Below are 21865 nucleotides of genomic sequence, written 5' to 3'. Positions count from 1 at the left end.
AAGGGGAGGAAAACAAACAAACAAACCCCAACAACAAACAGTGAAAAGAATACATTCAATTTCTGAATAGAAGAGTTATAGACAACCAATTCAGTAAGAAAAGTGTTCCAGCTCAGTGATAAAGTACTTTCCACGCCTGTACAAGGACCTTAGTTCAGGTTCCCCAGAACACACATGAAGCCAAACATGATAGTACATATATATAATTCTAGAACTGCTACACCCAGTTGGGAGGCAGAGACTAGAGACTCCCTGCATGGTTATGGCATAAGCACAGGTGAACAAGAATCCTTCCCTTTAAGAAGAGGGACACCCAAGGTTGTACGTTGACTTCCAATATGTAATGTGTACTGTTCAGCTAAGAGCAAGAGCACACACACACACACACACACACACACACACAGTGCCACCACAGGCACAGCCATGTTTACTGACACTTTCTTCTTTCAACTCACTAGAGGTGATTGTGGTCACAGCAGCTTACTGGGAAAGACAAGGATACTTAGAGTGTGCTTGTTTCATGCTAATATGCCAACCATATTAGCATCACTGATTGCAGAGGGACTAAATAGATTTCCACAGGATTTTTTTAATTATTATTTATTCATTTATTTCAGTTAGCATATTTAAGAATTAGGTTTCATTATGGCATTTGCATACATGCATCTCATATTTTGTCTTATATTTTAAATATTTGTATTTATCTTGTGTATACCATGTGCGTGCCTGAAACTGACAGAAGCCAGAAGAGGCTGTCAGATCTGCTGGAACTGGAGTTACAGAGAGTTCTAAGCCATCATGTGAGAACTTGGAACTGAACCCAGGTCCTCTGCTAGAGCATGATGTGGTCTTAATCACGCACGCACACACATACACACACACGCACGCACGCATACATTAACATATATATGCAGCTATGTGATCTATATACATTTAATTTTGAGATTCTGCACAGGACAGAAAATATGTTTATATCCTTTGGGATCTTGTGAACATTTGATCTTTGGTTTCATTCCTGATTCTGAAAATGTCACTATTTCAGTGTTTTTTAACAGTAAAATTCTATTGTGTATAAACTAGTCAGTCAGTTACAAAAGAGGCTAGAGGGAGGAAGCTTGCCTTTTTGCTCGTGGTTTGCAGGCACAGTGAGTCTGGGCAGATAAGGCAGGGCAGTGGAAGCGCTGAACATACCCACAGTCAGGAAGCAGAGAGAGATGAATACTGGTGTTTAATTCACTCTCTCTCTTAATCCATTTAATTCACTTTGGGATGCCAGCCCACAGGATGAAGCTGGGTGCTTTCAAGGTGATTCTCCTTTGGACTTTCTGGAAGTCCTTGCCCAGACATGCCGGAGGTGATGCCAAACCTAATCTAGTTGACCACAAAGAAGCACACAGCATGTGTACTTCAGGGTCGTCATCCGTTTATCTGCTAATGGACCCTTCCAGGCTGCTTTCGAATCTAGGCACCTGTTAATAGTGCGGCAGTAATCGTGGATGGGCAAGTGCTCTCCGCTGATGTACACACACCCCTTTAGGGACGCACCCCTTTAGGCACGGCAGAGATGGAGCGTAAGTACCGCCACCCCCGGGGTGTAACAGTTTACGTCCCACGTTCTTGCCAGGATTTTTCCCTATCTTCTGTTTGACAATCATTGCGAACAGGTGAAATGGAATCTCAGAGGGGCCTTTTCGTATTGACCAGATGCTCCGATAGTTTTTTTAAAAAATATTTATTGTGCCTATTTGTGTTCTCTTCCATTAAGAGCTGTCCAGTAAATTCAACAATCCATCATTTTAAAAATCATCTATTTTCATTTTATGTGTTTGAGTGTTTGCCTGACTGTGTGTCTGTGTAACGTGTGCATGCCTGGTGCCCTCGGAAAATGAAGACTGTGTTAGATCCCCTGGAACTGGATTTACAGACAACTGTGAGCTGCTGTGTGGGTGCCAGGGATTAAAGCCCTGGACCTCCGAATGAGCAACAAGTGCCCTTAGCCATGAAGCCATCTCCAGCTATGTAATATTTGGAGGCTACATAGGTTCTAGATATTAATCTCCTGTCAAATGTATCATTTGGATTTCCCACTGCCTGTAGTCTGCCTTTCACTTATTTTCTTTATTGCATAGATGCTTTATACATTGAGGCAATCCTACTTGTTAATTATGGAATGATTTTCTGGAATATTGGAGATTGTTTCCAAAAGTCTTCACATAAGCTTTTTCTTGTGTTTTTATTTTTATTTTTCTGTTTCCCCCTATCAGTTTCAGACTTATATTAAAGTGTTTTTTTGTCCATTTTACATTAATTTTTTTTGCGTAGTGAGATATAGATGGATTTAGATTCTTTTTTCAGCATGCAGACATCTGTTTTTTTCTTAGTACCAGTTTTTAAAGATACTGCCTGTTTCTCAAATATGTTTTCCATAGCTTTGCGGTTTATAAATATCATAATATTTATATTTAAATATTTATTTTCTATTATAAATATAATATTATTTTAAATATTGTAATATTTGGAAACCACAGAGCGTATATAGTATTTACGTAGTATTTAGTTAAGAGACCAGAAGAGGAAATATGGATAAAGACAAAAAAGGGAACAAAGTAAGAATAAGAAAAGCATATAGCTTAAAGGGGTAAAAAGTAATAGAGGACCGTGCGGAACAAGAAAGGACAGCCATTACCAACTTCCTTCCCCCTGTTCTGCGATGTTCCCTGCACCTTAGGTAGCCACTGGGACTGGGCTCCACAACTCTGTATTTGATTTTTTGTTGTTGTTGTCATTGTTGATGCAGAGTTTCCTTGATGAGGAAACTTACACATATCTGTGGGTATATGTTTGTAGATTACCTTTAGGGATTACGCTGGTTTAGTAAATTAGTCTTTGTGGATTCTCCTCCAATGACCGTGACTTCACTAGCCCTGGGTACTGCAAGCATATAATTATTTTTATGTAACATTATTGTTTTTCTGGGAGAGAAAAACACAGCCTTTAAATACAGACATGCAAACATATGATGAGGATATTTTAACTATCTGTTACATATAACATAAAGAGAATGCATATATGTGTTCAATATATACATTAAATGTATGAAATGTCTACGTTAAGGGGGCATATATAAATGTGTTACATAGCCTATTAGTTTTTTCATTGGTGTAACAACATATCTCAGTAAACAGAGGGAAGGAAGGAAGAGATGATTTGGCACATACTGTGTGTGTAGGTTGTCTTTGTGGGGAAGGCGTGGTCACGGAATATCAGAAGGCTAGCCATGTTTTGTCTGCAGTCAAGAAGCAGAGAGAGATGAACGCTGGTGTTTCATTTGTCGTCTCCTTTGCATTTAGCGAAACATCCAAGCCCATGGTTCGCTGCTATCAGCATTCACAGTGGGTGTTCCCCCATCAAATAAACACCTCAGGGAATATCTACACAGCAATTCCCAGAGATCATAAATATATTCAAGTTGTCAACACATATTAAGCATCAAACATTCAGACGTACACATCTTTACATGTATTTGTTCTCAGCAACACGATCACTCAAACATAAACTGAAGAAGGATCGTACCGATCGACATACCAAAGTGAATGTAAAGAAGCCCAAAAGGGGGCTGGAGAGATGGCTCAGAGGTTAAGTACACTGGTTGTTCTTCCAGAGGTCCTAAGTTCAAGTCCCAGCAACTACATGGTGGCTCACAGCCACCTATAAATGAGATCTGGTGCCCTCTTCTGGCTTGCAGGTGTACATGCAGACAGAACATTGTATGCATAAATAAATAAGTAAATCTTTGAAAAAAAAAAAAGTCCAAAAGGCCTCAGTCCTGCACTAGAGACAACTGAGGAAAGATGGGACTAGGAAAGGTGATCCTCATTAGTTGTCTAGTGCCAGATAGATGGTCAGCTCTGGAAACATACATGCTAGTAACATTAAAAGGACTGAGAAGGTTATATTTAGGGACGTACATGTCTATGCACATATATAGATACCTGCATTAACAGTTAGTGATCAAAGAGATCATGAATGTGACCGAGAGTTGGGAGAGGTATATTGAGGCTTTGGAGTAAGGAAAAGAAAGGAAGAAATGTAATTATATTATAATGTCAAAAATAAAAGCTAGGGTCAGATGGAAGAGGAGGAGGATCTCCCCTATCAGTGGACTGGGAAAGGGACATGGGAGGAGAAAAGGGAGAGAGGGGGCTGCAGCTGGGATATAAAGTGAATAAATTGCAATAAAAATTAAAATCAAAGATTTAAAAAAATTTAAAATATAAAATTTGAAACAAAAAATAAAATACAATACAAAGCACATTCATTCCTGCATTGTTGTATAAAGTTGAGATAGTTTAAATACTCAGGAAGTAAATGAGCATAACCATAAAATATAGTATGAAATCACTTTCAAATGAGGTGATGTCACAGTGTGCTAATGACCTCTCAACTATAAGATTCCCATGGTGCTAAGCTTTTTCTTAGATTCATGCTAAGGCCCGCAGCATTCCTGGGCTGCAGAGCTTCCTGGCACAGTGGTGACCTGTCTGCTAGCCAACAAAAAATGGCTAGCTACTACCTTATGCTTTTTATTCCCAGTGCCTAAGAGCTAAAATATTGGGTCCTTGAATCTATTTCAATCTTGCTAATGGATTAAATATGGATGCTCGCATTCTATCAATATTTCAGCAAACTTTTTCTGAAAAGAGAGAGACGGTAAATATTTTATGTACATCATAAGGTCTCTGCTGTAGTTTGAAGTCTTTTATTGAAAATCAACGAATGGCTATGACTTTATTCCAGTGGAACTTTGTTTCCAGGAGTTAGAGGTAGATGTAGGTAAATTACAGACACTCCCCCTCCCCTCCCCGACTTTTCACCAGGCTCTGGGGTTGAAAACCAGGAATGTATCTCTTGAGCTCAATCGTCTGGCCCATGGCTTTGCCTGCCTTCCCAAGAATGCCTGCTGGACCCCAGAAACATCCAGGTTAGACTCCCAGCCAATCCCTTGCCTGCCAGGCCCACCTGTGGCACAACCATCAGAGGTGAACGGCACTCTGTCCCCTGAGCTTCACAGCCAGACCCATGACGTGGCCTGCCTTTCTGAGAAGGCCGGCAGGAGCCACCGGAACATTCCAGTCTACCTGGGGCAGAGGCAGCAGAGGTGAGCCGCAGGCTCTTCCCTAGGCTCCATTGTTAGGCCCATTGCTTTGACGCCTAAGGAACGCTGCTCGAATCAGGAACACCGAGCTGACACCAGAGAAAAGCAGTTGTCTAACGGTCAGCATAAGATCACAATCAACAAGAGCCAGAGCAAAACGGAATCACCAGATCCCAACTCTCCTAGTATAGCAAGCCCCAGCTATCCTAACACATCCAAAGAACAAGAAGGTGACCTTAAATCCAATCTTATAAAGATGAGAGAGGCCTTTAAAGAGGAAATGAATAATTCTCTTAAATGTCCTCCATCCCCAACCCCCTCCTTTCAACTTTCCTACTTATGTGGACTTATTCCTTACAGGTTTTCTTTAGTAAAAGTTCTTTTTAATTTAAGACATTTTCATTTTTTTATAATATATACTGGGCATGACTCTTGTTATATCTGAAACACTTAGTGTTAGGTTGAACAAAAATCACTATAACCACAGATTTGTAAATGGGAAATGCCACATATCAAGATCAGCCAATAAGAACCTAAGTGCTGAAATAACCCAAGGAGAAAGCATCTCGTTTTGAAAACCATGACAACGTATATTAATAAACCATGAGAACGTATATCAATAAAGACTTTGGAAATCCCCCCAAACCCAGTAATACTTATCCAGGGATGTGTTTGGGGACTGGGAGAAATTGTATTGGGAGAAACAGAGAAAACAACCAGAAGACACAATAAAGAAATGAAAAAAAAAATACAGGAAAATACAATCAAGCAGGTGAAAGAAATTAATAAAACTGTTCAAGACTTGGAAATGGAAAGAGAATCAATAAAAAAAAAATAAAAAAAAAAACTTTGTCCAGAATAACAAGAAACTCAGAATGGCTAAAACAATCCTCTACAATAAAAAAAAATCTTCTGGAGTGATCTCTATCCCAGATATCAAGCTGTATTATAGAGCAACAGTAATAAAAACTGCATGGTACTGGCATAGAATGGTAGATCAATGGAATCGAATAGAAGACCCAGAAATAAACCCATACACTTACAGACACCTGATTTTTGACAATGATGCCAAAGTCATACAATGAAAATAAGATAGCATCTTCAACAAATGGTGCTGGTCTAACTGGATATCTACATGTAGAAAAATGCAAATAAATCCATACTTATCACGCAGCAAAAACTAAAGTCCACGTGGATCAAAGATCTCAATATGAAACCAGACACACTAAACCTGTTAGAAGAAAAAGTGGGGAAGAGCCTTGAGTTCATTGGCACAGGAGACAACTTCTTGAACAGAATACCAAGAGCTCAGGCTCTAAGCAAAATAAATGGGACCTCATGAAACGGAAAAGTTTCTGTAAAGCAAAGGACACTGTTGTCAGAACAAAACGACTGCCTACAGACTGGGAAAGGATCTTCACCAACCCTATATAGGACAGAGGGCTAATATCCAGAATAAACAAAGAACTCAAGAAGTTAAAAAGCAACAGATCAAGCAATCCAATTAAAAAATGGGGTAGAGAGCTAAACAGAGAATTCTCAATAGAGGAATAATGAATGGCAGGGAAACACTTAAAGTAATGTTCAACGTCCTTAGTCATCAGGGAAATGAAAATCAAAATGCCTGTGAGCTTTCACTTTACACCCATCAGAATAGCTAAGACCAAAAAACTCAAGTGACATATGCTGGAGAGGATGTGGAGAAAGGGGAACCCTCCTCCATTGCGGGTGGGAATGTAAACTTGCACAACCACTTTGGAAATCAATTTGGTGTTTCCCCAGACAATCAAGAACAGTGCTTCCTCAAGATCCAGCTATACCACTCCTAGGCATATATCCAGAATATGCTCAAGCATATAACAAGGACATTTGCTTAACCATGTTTGTAGCAGCTTTATTCATAGTAGCCAGAATCTGGAAATTGGTAGGTATTGCTCAATTGAGCAATGGATACAAAAATTGTGGTACATTTACACAATGGAATACTACTGAGTAATTAGAAAAAAGGAAATCATGAAATTTGCAGGCAAACGGTGGAAACTAGAAAAGATCATCCTGAGTGAGGTATCCCAGAAGCAGAAAAACACACATGGAATATACTCACTTATAAGTGGATATTAGTCATATAATATAGGATAATCATACTAAAATCTGTACACCTAAGAAGCTAAGCAAGAAGCAGGACCCTGGGTAAGATGATCAATCCTCATTCAGAAAGGCAAACGGGATAGACATTGGAAGAAGTTGAAAATAAGGAACAAGACTAGAGCTTATCACAGAGGGCCTCTGAAAGACTCTACCCAGCAGGGCATTAAAGCAGATGCTGAGACTCATAGCCAAACTTTGAGCAGAGTGCAGGGAATCTTTTTACAAATTTATTTATTGTTTAATTAATTACAGTTTATTCACTTTGTATCCCAGCTGTCTCCCCTTCCCTCATTCCCTCCCAACCCCACCCTCCCTCCCTCATCTCCTCTCATGCCCCTCCCCAAGTCTACTGATAGGGGAGGTCCTCCTCCCCTTCCCTCTGTTCCCAGTCTATCAGTCTTATCAGGAGTGTAGGGAATCTTATAAAAGAAGGGGGAGGTAGAAAGACCTGGAAGGGTCTGAGCTCCATAAAGAGAACAGCAGAACCAAAAAATCTGGGCTTAGGGGTGTTTTCTGAGACTGATACTCCAACCAAGGACCATTCATGGAGATAACCTGGACCCCCTGTACAGAGGTAGCCCATGGCAGATCAGTTTCCAAATGGGCTCCCTAATAAGGGGAACAAGGGCTGTCTCTGACATGGACTCAGTGGCTGGCTCTTTGATCACCTCCCCTGAGTGGGGAGCAGCCTGACTAGGCCACAGAGGAAGACTATGAAAGACAGTCCTGATGAGACCTGATAGCCTAGGGTGAGATGGAAGGGGAGGAGGTTCTCCACTATCAGTGGACTGGAGAAGGGGCATGGTAGGAGATGAGGGAGGGAGGGAAGGTGGAATTGGGAGGGGAAGAAGGTGGAGCTACAGCTGTGATACAAAGTTAATAAATTGTAATAAATAAAAATTATATTTAAAAAAAGAAAACATAAAATGAGAGAATCCTGGAGATGGAAAACTCAGGGAAGCGAACAGGAACTACATAAGCATCATCAACAGAGCACAAGAGATAGAAATAGAATCTCATGTGCAGAAGATATGATAGAAGAAATAGATACATCAGTCAAAAAAATGTTAAATAGAAAATGTCCCTGACACAAAACATCCAAGAAATCTGAGACACCATGAAAAGACAACACCTAAGAATAATAGTAATAGAAGGTGAAGAGTTCCAGCTCCAAGTCCCAGAAAATATTTTCAACAAAATTATGGAAGAAAATTTCCTGAAACAAGAGAAAGAAATGCTATAAACATACAAGCAGCTTATAGAACTCCAAAGAGACTTGACCCGAAAAAAAAATCCTCGCACTACATAATAATCAAAACACTAAATGTACAGAACAGCAGCAACAACAACAAAAATTCCAAGCTGCAAAGGAAAAGGCCAAGTAACATATAAAGGCAGACCTATCAGAATTACTCCCAACTTCTCAACAGAGACTCTAAAACCCAGAAAGTCTTGGGAAGACATCTTTCAAACTCTAAGAGACCACAGATGTCAGTCCAGACTGCTATACACAGCAAAACTCTCAATCACCATAGACGGAATAAACAAGATATTCTAAGACAAACTAAATTTAAACAATATCTACAAATCCACCCCTACATTGGATATTAGAAGAAAAATTCTAAGCCCAGGATGTTAATTACACCCAAGAAAACACGGGAAATAAACACCAGCAAAACCAAAAGAAAGTAAGCACTATGTACTTGGTCACAAAGCAAGTCTCAACAGATAGAAAAGTAATTGAAATAATTGACTGTATCTTATGAGATCACAGTACATTAAAGCTAGACTTCAACAACAAAAGAAACAAGAGAAAGCCTAAAAATTCATGGAAAATGAACAACTCTCTACTCAATGACCACTGGATCATAGAAGAAATAAAGAAAGAAGTTAAAGACTTTCTAGAATTCAATAAAAATGAAGGTACAACATACCCAAGTTTACGGGTATGTACTAAGAGGAAAGTTCATAACACTAAGTGCATTCATAAAGAAATTGCTACTTAAAAACATACCTAAAAGCTCTAGATAAAAAAAAAAAACCTAACACACTTAACAGGAGTAGACAGCAGAAAATAATCAAACTCAGCACTGAAATCAATAAATTAGAAACAAAGAGAACAATACAAAAAAATCAATGAAACCAAGAGCTCTTTCTTTGTGAAAATCAACTAGATAAATCCTTAGCCAAACTATAAAAGACAGAGAGACAGTATCCAAATCAACAAAATCAGAAATGAAATTGGGAACATAACAATAGCCACTGAGGAAATCCGCTGGTCTTACTTCAAAAGCCTGTATTCCACAAAACTGGAAAAATCTATATGAAATGAATAATGTTTTTTTTTTTTTTTATAGATACCACTTACCAGGATACAACCTAGAACAGGTAAACTATTTAAATTGTTGAATAACCCCTAAGGAAATAAAAGCAGCAATTGAAAGTCTCCGAAGGGGGGGGGAGCCCAAGGCCACATGGTTTTAGTGCAAAATTCTACCAGACTTTCAAAGAAGAGCTAATACCAATACTACTTAAATTATTCCACAAAATAGAAACAGAAGGAACATTGCCAAACTCATTCTATGAGGCCATAGTCACCCTATAACTAAAGCACACAAAGACTCAACAAAGAGAGAATTTCAGACCAATTTCCTTTATGACCATGGATGCAAACATACTCAATAAAATACTTGCAAATTGAATCCAAGAATATATCAAAATCATCATCCACCATAATCAGGTAGGTTTCATTCCAGGGATGAAGGGATCGTTCAACATGTGAAAACCCATGAATGTAATTCATAATACAAACAAACTGAAAGAAAGAAAGAAACCATGATCATTTCATTAGATGCTGAAAAACCCTTTGACCAAAATGCAACAGAGCTTCATAATAGAAATCTTAGAAAAATCAGCAATACAAGGTGCATACCTAAATAAAATAAAGGTGATATACAACAAGCTGAAAGCCAGCACCAAATTAAATGGAGAGAAACTAAAAGCAATTTTGCTAAAATCAGGCACAAGGCAATGCTGTCTACTCTCCCCATGCCTATTCAATATAATACTACAATATATTACTTGAAGTTCTACCTAGAGCAATAAGACAACTAAGAGAGCCCAATGGACTATGCATTGGATAGGAAGGAGTTGAAGTATTGCTATCTGCAGATGATATGATAATATTCATAAGTGACCCCCAAAATTCTACCAGAGAACTTTTACAGCTGATAAACACCTTCAGCAAAGTGGCTGGAAACAAGATTAACTAAAACAACAACAACAACACACACACACAAAAAAAAAGAATCAGTAACCCTCTGTTATACAAATGATAGCAAACAACACCCTTCACAATAACCACAATTTATATTATATAAATAATATAAAATATCTTAGTGAACTCTCATCAAACAAATGAAAGACCTGTATGACAAAAACTTGGTGCCTCTGAAGAAAGAAAATGAAGAAGATATCAGAAGATGAAAAGATCTCTTGTGCTCATGGCTTGATAGAATTAATTTTTTTTGAATTTTATTTTTTCTTATCAGTTACATTTTATTAACTCTGTATCCCAGCCGTGTCCCCCTCCCTCATTCTCTCCCAGTCCCTCCCTCCCTCCCTCATCTCCACCGTGCCCCTTTCCAAGTCCACTGATAGGAGGGGACCTCCTCCCCATTCATCTGATCCTGTTTTATCAGGTATCTTCAGGACTGGCTGCAAAGCCCTCCTCTGTGGCCTAACAGTTAGTCTGATGGGGAAAGAATAGGAGCTCCACAAGGACCAAATATATCTGGGCACAGGGTCTTTTCTGAGACTGACATTCAACCAAGGACCATGTATGGATATAACCTAGAACCTCTGCTCAGATGTAGCCTGTGGTAGCTCAGTAACCAATGGGTTTCCCAAAGTGAGGGGAACAAGGACTATTTCTAACAGCAACTCAATGACTGGCTCCTTGCTAGAATTAATATACTAAAAATGCCATTTTATCAAAAGCAATCAACAAATTCAATGTAATTCCTATGAAAATTCCAACATAATTATTTACAGTTGTTGAAAGAGAAGTTCTCAACTTCATATGGAAAACAAACAAACAAACAAACAAACAAAATCCAGGATGGCTAAAACAATCTTGTGCAAGAAAAGAACTTCTGGAGCTATGACCATCCATGATTTAAAGCTCTAGTACAAAGCAATAGTAACAAAGTCATGGCTTTGGCATGAAAGCAGACATGTTGATCAATGGAGTAGAATTTAAGTACCAGAAATATTCCCCCATACCTACAGACACTTGATTTTGACAAAGAAGCCAAAACCGTACATTAAGAAAAGAAAAGAAGAAAGAAAGAAAAAGAATGAAAGAAAGAAAGAAAGAAAAAAAGAAAGAAAGAGAGAAAAAAAGAAAGGAAGAAAGAAATATAGCATCTTCAACAAATGGTGCTGGCCTAACTGGGGTTCTGCATGTAGAAGAATGCAAATAGATCTATATTTATCACTCTGCACAAAACTCAAGTCCAAGTGAATCAAAGACCTCAACATAAAACCACATACAGTAAATCTAATAGAAGGAAAGTGGGGAAGAACTTTCAACTTCGTGGTACAGGGTCAACTTCCTCAACAAAATGCTAAGGCACTAAGATCAACAATTAATAAACAGGACCTCATGAAACTGAAAAGCTTCAATAAGGCAAAGGAAATTCTCAAAGAGGCCAAAACAAGCATACAGAACAGGAAAAAATTCTACACCAAACCTATATCAGACAAAGGGATTATATCCAACATATATAAAGAACTCAAGAGATCTCATACTATTTAGCAATTAAAAACAAGGAAATTATGAAATTTGCAAGCAAATGATGGGAACTAAAAAAGATCATCCTGTGTGGGGTATCTCAGAAGCAGAAAGACACACACAGTATGTACTCACTTATAAGTGTATATTAGAAATATAATATAGAATAAACATACTTAAATCTGTACACCTAAAGAAGCTAAGCAAGAAGGAGGACCCTGGACAAGATGATAAATCCTCATTCAGAAAGGCAAATGGGATGGACATAGGAAGAAGGGACCTACCACAGAGAGCCTCTGAAAGACTCTACCCAGCAGGGAATTAAAATGTGCTGAGACTCATAGCCAAACTTTGGGCAGAGTGTAGGGAATCTTATGAAAGAAGGGGGAGATGAAAGACCTGGAGGGGACAGGCACTCCACACAAGGAGATCAACAGAACCAAAATATCTGGACCCAGGGGTCTTTTCTGAGACTGATACTCCAATCAAGGACCATGCATGGAGATAACCTAGAACCCCTGCACAGATGTAGCCCATGACAGCTCAGTCTCCAAGTGGGTTCCCTAGTAATGGGAACAGGGATCATCTCTGACATGAACTTAGTGGCTGGTTCTTTGATCACCTCCCCCTGAGAGGGAAGCAGCCTTACCAGGCCACAGAGGAAGACAATGCAGCCAGAACTGATGAGACCTGATAGGCTAGGGTCAGATGGAAGGGATGAGGACCTCCCCTATCAGTGGACTTGGGGAGGGGCATGGGAGGAGATGAGGGAGGGATTGTGGGATTGTGGGGATATTTAACATATATGCAGTTTGGTCTTCACGTGGGCTCCCTAACAGTTGGAGTAGGGGCTGTCTCTGACTCTGCTGCCTGCTGTTGGGTACCTTTCCCCTAGCTGGCCTTCCGCATCTGGCCTCAGTGATGTCCCAGAACAAGTTAGTACCCATGGGCCTCCCTTCTTCTCTGAGGAGGGGGAAATGAGAGGAGGGGTGTGTGAGGGTGGGACTGAGAGGAGCGGAAAAAGGGGGAAGCAATTGGGATGTAAAGTGAATCAATGAATAAATTAATGAAAAAAGAAAGAAAACCAGCATTTTAGAAAAAGGATTTAATATTCCTTTTTAATTGAAATATTGCATGATATGATGAATCTCTTAAACTCACCCAAAAGAATAGAAAACAAAGCCATAATAATAATAATAATAATAATAATAATAATAATATTGTGTTATAATTATTACTTTTATTGAAAATAAATTATTACTTATATTGAAAATATATTGTGATCATGGTTTCTCTTTTCCCAAGTTCTCCTCATCCTCCCTATCTCCCCATCACCCAGTAAACACAATTTTTTCTCTCTCATAATTATTTTAAAAATCAGAGACTCACTATGTAGCCCTGGCTGGCTTGGAACTCAAAGCCTGCTTACAGATCTCTTTGCCATCTGAGTGCTGGGATTAAAATCAGGTGCTATCATATCCAGCCAGAAGAATGTTTTCATACAAACTCAACACTATCTTCAACAACACAAAGCAATAAAATTGCAGAGAGCCAATGTTTATTATGTGGTCCATTTTTGATCAAAATGCTATTGGAGCCATAACGACTATTTAGTTTGAAAACGAAATGTTACTTCAAAGCTAAGTTGGTTAGCTTTGACACTACTAATGAACCCAATTATTTTCCTTTCAAGATAGGGTTTCTCTGTGTTGCCTTGGCTGTCCTGGACTCACATTGTAGGCCAAGCTGGCCTTGAACTCACAGAGAGATCTGCCTGCCTCTGCCTCCCCATGTTCTGGGATTATGGGTGTACACCATAATTAAATAAAATATTTTATAGAATATTTTAATGTAGCCTCAGCCCCAAGAAGGAGCCAGTTATATGGGGAGATGATGTGTACAACAACAAAAATAATTTTTCATATGTAGTACTGTATATGAATAACTGTTCTTTGATACATTTAGCTGCCATTCATTCAATTAAAAGTGGAGAAATTCATGACAGAGAAAAGGCCTTCTTTCTTCTAAGAGCCCCTTTGAAGGCTCTAGTCTTAATTAAGCCTTTACACTTCTGTTCTCAATTGTGTGAGTCCAGAAACTTAATGAAATGGATCTCTAGGTTTTGTAAGAGTAAAACAACACCTAGAACAAACTCTCTTGAGAATTAAATGCCAACATATTACAAGACAGGGTCCTAGAAAATTACCTTTGCATACAAAGAGTAGAAACAGCACAGCAGAAAATGAATTCTGAGGTATTCATAGCAGATTTTTAAATGTGTGAAACACACTTTAGAAACCAATTAAGTATTGGGATTTCAAAACTATATATGCATGTATATTATTTTGGGAGTGCAGGTGGCATTATGCCACAAAGTAATGTTCTTTCTATAAATCAAAAAAACCCTGTATGTGTGTGGGTCTTTTGCCTGCATATGTTTGCCCACCATGTGTGTACCTGGTGTCCACCGAGGCCAGAAGGGGGCATCAGACTCCCTGGGGCTGGAGTTACAGATGCTTATGAGCCACCCTGTGGATGCCAGGAATCAAACCTACCCATGTCCTCTGGAAGTACTACTGGTGCTCTTAACCATTGAGCTCTCTCTCTCTAGCTACATAAGGATGCTCTTAATGTAAGCATATGGCTTTATCAAAACAAGCCTCTCAGCGCTGAGGAGACGGCTCAAGCAGTAAAGTATTTGCTGTGCAAGAGTGAGAACTGTATTTCAGACCCCAGGACCAACAGAATCCTGGGGGTTGGGGTGTGGGAGCCTACTTGTTATGTCAGGGTGGGAGGTGGCTGGGTTCAAGTAGAAACCCTGACTCAAAACAAGCTGGAGAGCAACTGAGGAAGAACCTGCTCTCAACCTCAGGCTTCCACAAGCACACACACACCACCACCATCCCACACCATGTTCACTCACACCACATGCATGCACACTCCACACACACACCACACACACATGCTCACACACACACCACACATACACACACACCATACACACACCACACACACACACCACACACACACACCACACACACACACCACACACACACACCACACACACACACCACACACACACCACACACACACCACACACACACACACACCACACACACACCACACACACACACACACCACACACACACACCACACACACACACCACACACACATGCTCACACACACACCACACACACACACACCACACACACACCACACACACACCACACACACACACACACCACACACACACCACACACACATGCTCACACACACTACATGCTCACCTACACAGGCATCACATGCATGCACACAAACATACCACATACACAGGTACACATACATCACTCATACACATACCACACACACACATGCGTACACACACACCACATACATACAAACACACATAGATCACACATCCACATACATACCCCATGAACACATGTACAAATGTGCACACATTACATACACAACAAACATTTTTTTTTTTAAATAAAGATTCCCAATGTTCTCCAAGTAATCAATTTTTCTGTGGTCTCAAAGTCTTTGTGAATAATAGATGTTCTAGTTTGGGGCAATCATTTCATACACTTGAAATGTTAACATGGAGGTTTAATTTTTTCAGGTAGTAGATCACCAACATTACTTGTAGCACCCGTTTGAAAATATATCCACACATACATGTGCATATACATAATACACACGTACATACACACATGTGCCACTTAATAGCGGTGCTGTGTACAGGTTCCTAGTTGTGCAAGTAAAGTAGAGCCTGAAGATGTTATACCGTGGACATAGTCCCTTGTTTGCTCCACATAGTCTCCCATTTCTGTATAAAGAGCTTTTGAGAATAATGATATTCTACAATATGTAATAATTTTTTACAATATAATTTATTGATAAGTGTTTTGTTCCTAGTAAGATACACCTGGGTATTCCCCTTTCTTTCAATTTATTTGTTTCAAATATTTATGAAACACAGAAGTTACTTTGACAGAAAGTCTCAGAATTTCCTTAAAAAGGTCTCTCTGAATTTCACCTTCCTTAGCATCAGTATGTTGAGATCAAGCCTCTTTGCGGTTTAACTGTTTTACCAAAGAAATAGCTGGCTTGGTGGAAAGTCACTTTGTAAAAGTTAGAGGATCCGGGAAAATTCTGCAGCTTGCTTATGTTTTCACCCTGTTGTTTTCAGAATAGTGATGAGTTCATTATTATACTTTGAAGTGTAGCTTAATTATTTATTTATAAATGCAGTTTTTACTAGTAAAAAATACATGTTGCAAAACTGAATATAAAATATTTTTTTGGAAAAAAACCCCATTAAAATCCTTAGGATTTCATGTGTCCAAATTATGTGTATGCCTTTATTATGTGCGATGTTATGTGCTATCTTAGCTATCATAGTGTAAAACTAAATTTAGATTTGCTCATTATACAACTCCAATTTCCAAGGAAAGTCACAGTTTGAGGTAACAAAGATTAGGACTTCAATATATAATATTTTGTAGGATACAGTTGACTATATTACTGCTATCTAAGTAATTTTTATTATTTTTATATTCTTTATATATTGTTGCACTTAGGACTCAGTTTTTAAAATTTACTTGAGAGGTCTGAGCAGATTGGCTCCATGGGTCAAGGACTTGCTGCCCAAGCATGAGGAACTGAGTTCAGATCTCCAGCATTCATGCATGAAGCCAGGTGTGGTGGCAAGTGTCTATGGTCTTGAGATAGGAGGATCCAGAGACTCTGGACAGCAAGTCTAGCCCATCACTGACCTCCAGGTTCAATGACACACAGTGTCTCAAAAAAATTATCAGGAGGCAGTGGAAGATAATTGATGGAGCCTTCTGGCCTCCACAAATGAATGCCCCTCCGCACACACTGCCCCCACCTAAGCACACATAATCATACCACCTTCATACACAGATTTATTAGAGAGGGTTTTTAAATAAAATTATTATGTACATTGTAAATATATTCTGCTTTGTTACGTTGAATTTTATCATAATTTTTACAAAGTCTTAACAGTACTGTGTTGTTGATGAATAAATACAAGCCAGATGGAGAAAATGCATTGTTTTACACCAGAAAGAATTCTGTAAGTTTTTGTTTTTTAAAATTTCATTTATTTTTTTTTTTTAATTTTATGTTTATGGGTAGTTTGTGCATGTCTGTATACCATGTACTCTACTGGCATGCCTGTTGCCCGTGAGGGTAGAAGAGGGAATCAGGTCCCTTGAAACTAGAGTAAGATATGGTTGTGAGCTGCCATGTGTGTGCTGAGAATTAAACTCAGGTCCTTTGGAAGAACATCCAGGGCCCTTAATTACCGAGCCATCTCTCTAGCATGGTTCTTTAAGTTTTGTTCTTTAATTGCTGGAATCCGCATCTCCCCCAGGTCCACTTCTATTGCAAAGTATGGTCTTTTTTAGGGCCAGTTTTACATCACGGTTTCTTAAACAGTATATGATGGGGTTGAGAAGGGGGACAATGACAGTGTAGAGAAGAGACACCACTTTGTTCGAGTTGTAGGCATACATGAGCTTAGGACGGGCATATGTAAAAAGGGTGGTGGAATAAAAAAGAGTTACAACCGTCAGGTGAGAGGCACAGGTGGAGAAAGCCTTTTGACGACCCTGAGCTGATGGGATCTTGAGAATAGTGACAATTATGATGGTATAAGACGTCACTACCACGCAAAGGGGCACAGCAATGACCATGAGGGCCAAGAAGAAGTCTACCAGCTCTGCTTGGGAAGAGTCCTCACAGGAGACATTGAGAAGTGGGGAGATATCACAGAAGTAGTGATTGATCCGTGGCGTGCCACAGTAGTGCAGCCGAGCTATGAAAACCATCTTAATCATGGCGGTCATGAGCCCGCAGCACCAGCACCCCCCAGCCAGTATTCCGCAAAGCTGGTTGGTCATAATCACAGGGTAGCGTAGTGGGTTACAGATGGCTACATAGCGATCAAAGGCCATGACAGCAAGGAGTATGTACTCAGTGCAGACAAAGGTCACAAAGAAGTAAAGTTGTGTCATGCAGCCATTGAAGGAGATGGTCTTGTCTTTGTTGAGGAAGTCTACCAGCATCTTGGGACTGATGACAGTGACATACCACATCTCCAGGAAAGATAAGTGGCTTAGAAAGAAGTACATGGGCTTGTGCAGTTGCCCATCACTGCGGATGGCCAGGATGATGAGAAGATTCTCGACCAGTGTCAGTAGATAGGTTACCAGGAAGACAGAGAAGAGCAGAAATTGGAAGGCTGGCCGTGTTGGAAATCCAAGAAGAATAAAGTGCGTTGTCGTTGTGCGATTATCTGCTTCTAGAACCTTGATGATCATGGCTGGCTGTGGACATAAGCAAACTCAGTTGCTTCTGTGTCCCAAGTACCACCCTGAGACTGATTATACTGATGACTTGTCCCTAGTGATTCATCAGAACGAACTTTGTTTCCTCTTGAATTATGAACTTAAACTCTTGAGCAGCGATTAGCTTTAGGGAGTTTGCATTTTAAAATATTAGCTCAACAGGTGTGACTTGTCCAGACTCACACAGTAGTAAAATTAGACCTCCCACGTCCAACCACTGTGCTTTTGCAACACATTGAGCATGGGGAAGTCCCTTTATACCATCTTTCACTAAAGGCAAAGCATCTTGTGAATCCCATGTAAAGACACTGTAGGACACTCAATTAATTACTTATAATTTGTATGATGCAGGTCTACTTACATGACCCCACTTACCTGTAAAGAAGAGACAATCATATTTCTTTAATCTAAAGATATGCCAAAGCCTTAATAAAGCAATAGTTAAGCATATCCACAGGTTATCAACAAACAGAATGGCAATGTGAACATTCACCAGCTTCTCAGAGGATAAATTTGGATGAATAATTTGATGGGCATTTTCTTCAATCCAATCAACTGTATAACCATCTCTATGGGCAATATGGCAAAAGTATGTTTAAACCTCATCCTTGTCTTTGTCTAGCTAAGTGATTATATTATGTAAGCTTTCAAAACATTATTTTTTTTTCCCTGAGGTAAGAACTTTAGGAAGGTATCCACATTTTGTCAACATCAAATGGAATTTAGCATTTAGGTTCCCATAAATATTTGTTGTTATTTTTTCCAAGCTACTATTTTTAGCTCCAAATCAACAAACATTCCCTTCTCTATAATTCCCTTCCTAAGAATATACCCTGACCTACCAATAACAAAACTCTGAAAAATGAGATGGTGACAATGTCAATTATTGTTAATGAGAAAGGAGGAAGACATTGGGCAATTTTCTGAGTTAGAGTACAGAATAGGTCATCTGTTCGGCAGCAATATTATAAAAAATGCATTGCTGTGAGTATCACTTCTTATCTGGTAATTAAGCCAAGCATGACCTCTCTCTAGGATGGGCTGAGACTTGCTCTTGAACCTCTCAGGTTGGAAGCAGCTTCTTGTTTCCATACTTTTTATGATCTGTTCTTTGGTTTCTTTTGTTTTTCTCTGGAACTATTCTTGTTCCTTGCTTCTGAACATCATTGTTTTTGACATAAGTATATAGAAAAGCTTAGAGAAGGCTATTTACTAAAGAAATGGGCAAAGAGAAGAGAGAGAGGAGAGAGAGACACACACAGAGTGGCTTATTCCACTTGCCTCTTTTCATTTATATTGCACATTTAGGATGATAAACACAGAAGATTATATCCAAATGATACATGCTTAAGGAGAAAAACACACAGATTATAATAAAAAGGAAAAAGAAACTGCCTCAGAGCAGAGTAAATTTAACAGTTGTTTTCTGCTGGAAGGTAGTTTTTCTTTAATTGTTCTTACATTTATCTGTGTGTGTGTGTGTGTGTGTGTGTGTGTGTGTGTGTGCAATGTTTAAGTTGCGATAAAAACTTCATGAGTTGTTCATGTCTTTTACTATGTGAATCCTAGAAATGAACTTAGATAATCAGATTTGGTGGCAAGAGCCTTTCCTCACTGAGCCATCTCATTTGTCCAAAATATGGGTTCTTACACACATACATCCCCAAGCACACACACAAACACAGAATGGGACCTTGACAAGCAAAACCTGCTATTCACTAGTGTAACTGTGGAAGTGGGGAGGCTTATAAACAGAGTGAGATTTAGGAGTCCTCCTTAGATTTTCCTTCATTGTCTTTCTTTTTGATCTATGAATTCAAGAGTCAAACAAACTCAAAACCATTTGTCAATCATTTAGATTAATTTTTATTTGGCTACTTTCCCCCACATCTCCAGTCAAATCATCCCTTTTCTACTAACAAAAGGTTGTGTTGCTGTTTAGGGAAAGTTTTCTTGGTCTGTGATAGTATGTTTTAAGTTCCAGATTCATGTCAATTCCTGCACACATTTTTACATTTTAGAAAATGACATGCCAGGAATTATATACCCCGATGTCTTACCATTCTGCAGGCATGTCCTACTGACTCTAAAGAATTTTTTTTCATTTATACATTTTTAAAATTTTATTTTTTTTTCACAATTTATTCTAAGCTGGCTCTAGGAAATCATCCAGCATTTCCCAGTAGCTTCACAGTGAACACAGTCATTCTTCGGATATGTAAATCAAAAGTTGTATGAAAAGAGAAGATGAATGGAAACAAAAGCATTTCATTTGGTTTGAAGAATCAGTTAATAAATACAAAAGAAATATTTTAATTGAAACTATATAGGTGTCATTTTTTTCCTCTTTGACACCCAACGGGAATACAAGTGTTCAGAACCAGAAATTAATTACCATAAAACAAATGGAAAAAATAAACAAAAGAGAGTATCTGTCTTCATCCTTTCACCATGAAGCTGTAGCTTTTTGAGATGTTGAGAAGTGGAGTAAAAGTAACAATTAGAAGTGCAATATGTGGCACAGGAGAAAACTTCCTGAACAGAACACCCACAGCACAGGCTCTAAGAGCAACAGTCAATAAATGGGACCTCATGAAACTGAAAAGCTTCTGTAAAGAAAAGGACACCGTCATCAAAACAAAACGACTGCCTACAGATTGGGAAAGGATCTTCACCAACCCTATATCTGACAGAGGACTAATATCCAGTATATACAAAGAACTAAAGAAGCTGAAAAGCAGCAATCCAAGTAATCCAATTAAAAAATGGGGAACAGAGCTAAACAGAGAATTCTCGACAGAGGAATATCGAATGGCAGAAAAACACTTAAAGAAATGCTCATCCTCATTAGCCATCAGGGAAATGCAAATCAAAACAACCCTGAGATATCACCTTACACCCATCAGAATGGCCAAGATGAAAAACTCAAGCGATAACACATGCTGGAGAGGTTGTGGAGAAAGGGGAACCCTCCTCCACTGCTGGTGGGAATGTAAACTGGTACAACCACTCTGGAAAGCTATCTGGCGCTTTCTAAGACAATTAGGAATAGTGCTTCCTCCAGACCCAGCTATACCACTGCTCGGTATATACCCAAAGTTCGTTCAAGTACACAAAAGGGATACTTGCTCAACCATGTTTATAGCAGCTTTATTTGTAATAGCCAGAACCTGGAAACAACCCAGATGTCCATCAACAGAGGAATGGGTACAGAAATTGTGGTATTTTTACACAATGGAATACTACTCAGCAATCAAAAAGGAGGAAATCATGAAATTTGCAGGCAAATGGTGGGACCTAGAAAAGATCATTCTGAGTGAAATATCCCAGAAGGAGAAAGACAAACACGGGATATACTCACTTATATAGACCTAAAAGATATGATG

The 21865-nt window shown here is 39.0% G+C and overlaps 1 protein-coding gene across 1 annotated transcript; it reads right to left on the bottom strand.

Annotated features, from left to right (window-relative positions):
* Window positions 1-17474: 17474 nt before the first annotated feature.
* On the bottom strand, window positions 17475-18452 carry LOC110544145 (olfactory receptor 6Y1). The gene has a single exon (XM_021630249.1). It carries the CDS (start codon window positions 18450-18452, stop codon window positions 17475-17477), a length of 978 nt encoding a protein of 325 aa, XP_021485924.1.
* Between the last annotated feature and the right edge of the window lie 3413 nt (window positions 18453-21865).

Source organism: Meriones unguiculatus, chromosome 11 (genome assembly GCF_030254825.1).
Source record: "Meriones unguiculatus strain TT.TT164.6M chromosome 11, Bangor_MerUng_6.1, whole genome shotgun sequence".
In the NCBI taxonomy this organism is placed as follows: domain Eukaryota; kingdom Metazoa; phylum Chordata; class Mammalia; order Rodentia; family Muridae; genus Meriones; species Meriones unguiculatus.
This window is presented reverse-complemented; position numbering and strand designations above follow the sequence as displayed.